At 31.1% G+C, this 2,761-nt stretch overlaps 1 protein-coding gene across 2 annotated transcripts in view; it reads right to left on the bottom strand.

The window, feature by feature from the left end:
* The window catches only part of LOC105557148 (green-sensitive opsin-like), a 7,606-nt gene extending 6,819 nt beyond the window's left edge, over positions 1–787 (bottom strand). For both annotated transcript variants that reach the window (XM_012004316.1, XM_012004318.1), the window contains exon 1: positions 373–787. In XM_012004316.1, the coding sequence (XP_011859706.1) occupies positions 373–470 (98 nt within the window). In that variant the 5' untranslated portion in view covers positions 471–787. The remainder of the gene's footprint in view (positions 1–372) is intronic.
* Positions 788–2,761: the final 1,974 nt, after the last annotated feature.

Below are 2,761 nucleotides of genomic sequence, written 5' to 3'. Positions count from 1 at the left end.
AAAAAGTAACTTTCCAAACCCTGCTTTCTACACCTAGGGATGATCCTACTTGTGGCTCATCCGATACCCCTTCTATACCTAAAGCTAATCCTACTTGCAGCTTATCCGAGGGAGTAGAAAGGGCATTACGTATTACAGTGAAAAGGAAAAGATTACTTTTCGGAAGTAAATTTTAATAAAGAGAGCAGAAACGCTCCTTTTTTTTTCTTTACTAACACACGTTTCCTGCGTCGATCATAAATTTACGGAGAGAGATTCATAAATTTTTAGAGCGTTCCAAAGATTGATTAGATAAATAAGGGAAATATATCTTAGCTATATATAGTTTTCATTCTGAAAAGCATATATGTGGAAGAGAAATCGATTCCTTACCTTATTGATAATCTCTTCATCGGATATGCGACTAGTAGGAATCTCTCCATTGCCATCACTGTCAGATTACCGATATTAGCAAATCCCATGGTAGTCATGAACCACGCGTACCTTTAGTTAGAAAATTAGTTAGAAAGTTTGAAAATTGATCTGATTCTTACAGTTAAATAAATGCATAATATTAATCGAATAATTGAGTGTTCTACAAGGCAGATTATTCGTGAATTAATCTTGAGTTCTTGACGTAATAATTTTTATTTATAATACTCGAGAAGAGGCGACACGTTATTATATTATTTATACGTTATTTTTATTTCACGAATGTTGATCGATTTAGTTTCTAAGAGACTGATATAATAACGTTACGATATTATTTATTTGTACTGTATAATAATGATGCATGTACCACAGGCACACTTCGTGACTCCAGATCCATACACCTGCGATCGCCGATGCCAGTGCGAAAGGGATTCCCAGCGCAGCTACTAAGAAATCTCCAACCTGTCATGGTAAACGTGTCAAGCATTACCAATACGCTCGCAACTCTTTACACTAACTGAATAGTATAAAGTATAATTATGCATTTAGAGCCGCTACATCTCTCGAGATTACAAGATACTGTGCGTTATTTTCCTGTCATAGACACGTGTTACTTACTGTCAAACACATTGCACTCTTTAGTATTTATACATATGTATAAAGTCGGTGTAGCGAAATGAATTTAAACAAAGTTTTGTAGTAATATCAAGAACTGACTACTTTCGAAGTTGTTAAAAGTTAGATTCTTCATTGTCTATCATGAAACGTTATGAAGCTTCTGTTGCATGGCTTTCTTGAATTATATTACACCACTAAAGAATTTGTTCTGCAGAAGTTCAGAACAATTAGCAAAACAAACAAAATGAGTTTTAGTAAATATAATATATTATAATAAAAAATATATATAATTGAAATTGGATTCAACGGCAATACGTAAAAAATATGAATAATCTAAAGATTAATATTATGCATTTATTTAATTGTAAGAATCAGATGAATTTTCTAACTTTCTAACTAATTTTCTAACTAAAGGTACGCCTGGTTCATGACTACTATGAGATTTGCCAGTATTGTTATAAACTTAAAAAGGAATCTTTTTTTTACGAAAAATTCTGTATCTTCTTTCTGGAAACATGTTTCTATTTGGATTGATAACTTTTGTCATTTCACGATACTTAGTGATTTCTTAAACTTTATTATTAAGCAACTTTTGTGTAAGAGCATTGTTAATTAAAATATAATGTAACTCTATTATTACATATCTTTATAGACTCGAAACACATTTACTTTTTATAATTTAAAGTTTTAGATAAAATTTGTACGCAGGAAAAGCATCATGCGCTTGATATTCGAAGGTTGCTATGCTGTAGTTCTCAACAACCATGTATTTTTCTCATATTTGTATCGCTTATGAAATTATCAGGTTTTACCTCATTGTTTGTCATTTCATCGTGTCACTGTTGAGAAAAATTCTTAGCTATGTGATGAAATACACCTGTCATATAAATCCTACCATTTTATGATCTTACGTCCTTATTTCCCAAGAAATGGCCTGACATTTCGAAACATGTTCTTTTTAATGCTTAAAAATGTCTTCAATAAAGTATCTATGTATGTATTATTTATTTGTAAATATTCCAGGAAAACGATAGAGCTAATCAAACAGAAGGTTAGTATTTTTTTTTCTAAAATATTACTATATTGTAAGATGAGAAAGATATAATATGCAAAAATATCTTTGTACGATATATTGTTTTCTACACAAAGCAAGTAATAAATTGGTAGCTTAAGATTTTACAATTAAAATGCGCCAACTTTATAACAAGTTTGGGTAAAGAAATTTTTATAGAATTAACGCAAATAGTAATAACAGTTTTGAAAGAAACATTCGAAACACAAAGTAACAGTTACATAACTGTTACTTTGTGTTTGCTGGGTTATAATTAGTTATCGCTCTCATCACCTTTCGTGTCATTCGCCGCATTTCGTTTCTCTGTTACCGCTTTAAAATATCCAGAATTAGTCACGTACTGTTTCAGTGATATTATTTTCACAATGCCGTGCAATGCTTTCACAATACGTAGGATATGAAATTAGACTGACAACTTAATTACATTCGTTGTGAATGCTTTTGTACGAGTGACCTGAAAAATACGTAGAAACAATGATAAAACCAGTTCTTTATTGCGGATTTATTAAAAAGTTAGGTTCCGAGGTTTCCGCAGAACTTTTTTATTCCTTTAGAGCATTCACAGCGGAAGTTATTGAAATTTAATCTGTTTTTTATTTACTCCGATGTAAATATGATGTAAAACTATATCGTGTGCCTCAAAATATTAAACAAACGGCT

Source organism: Vollenhovia emeryi, unplaced genomic scaffold (genome assembly GCF_000949405.1).
Source record: "Vollenhovia emeryi isolate VEMERY1.0 unplaced genomic scaffold, V.emery_V1.0 DF939593.1, whole genome shotgun sequence".
NCBI classification, from domain to species: domain Eukaryota; kingdom Metazoa; phylum Arthropoda; class Insecta; order Hymenoptera; family Formicidae; genus Vollenhovia; species Vollenhovia emeryi.
Note: the sequence above shows the minus strand (reverse complement) of the source record. Positions and strands in the feature narration are given on the sequence as shown.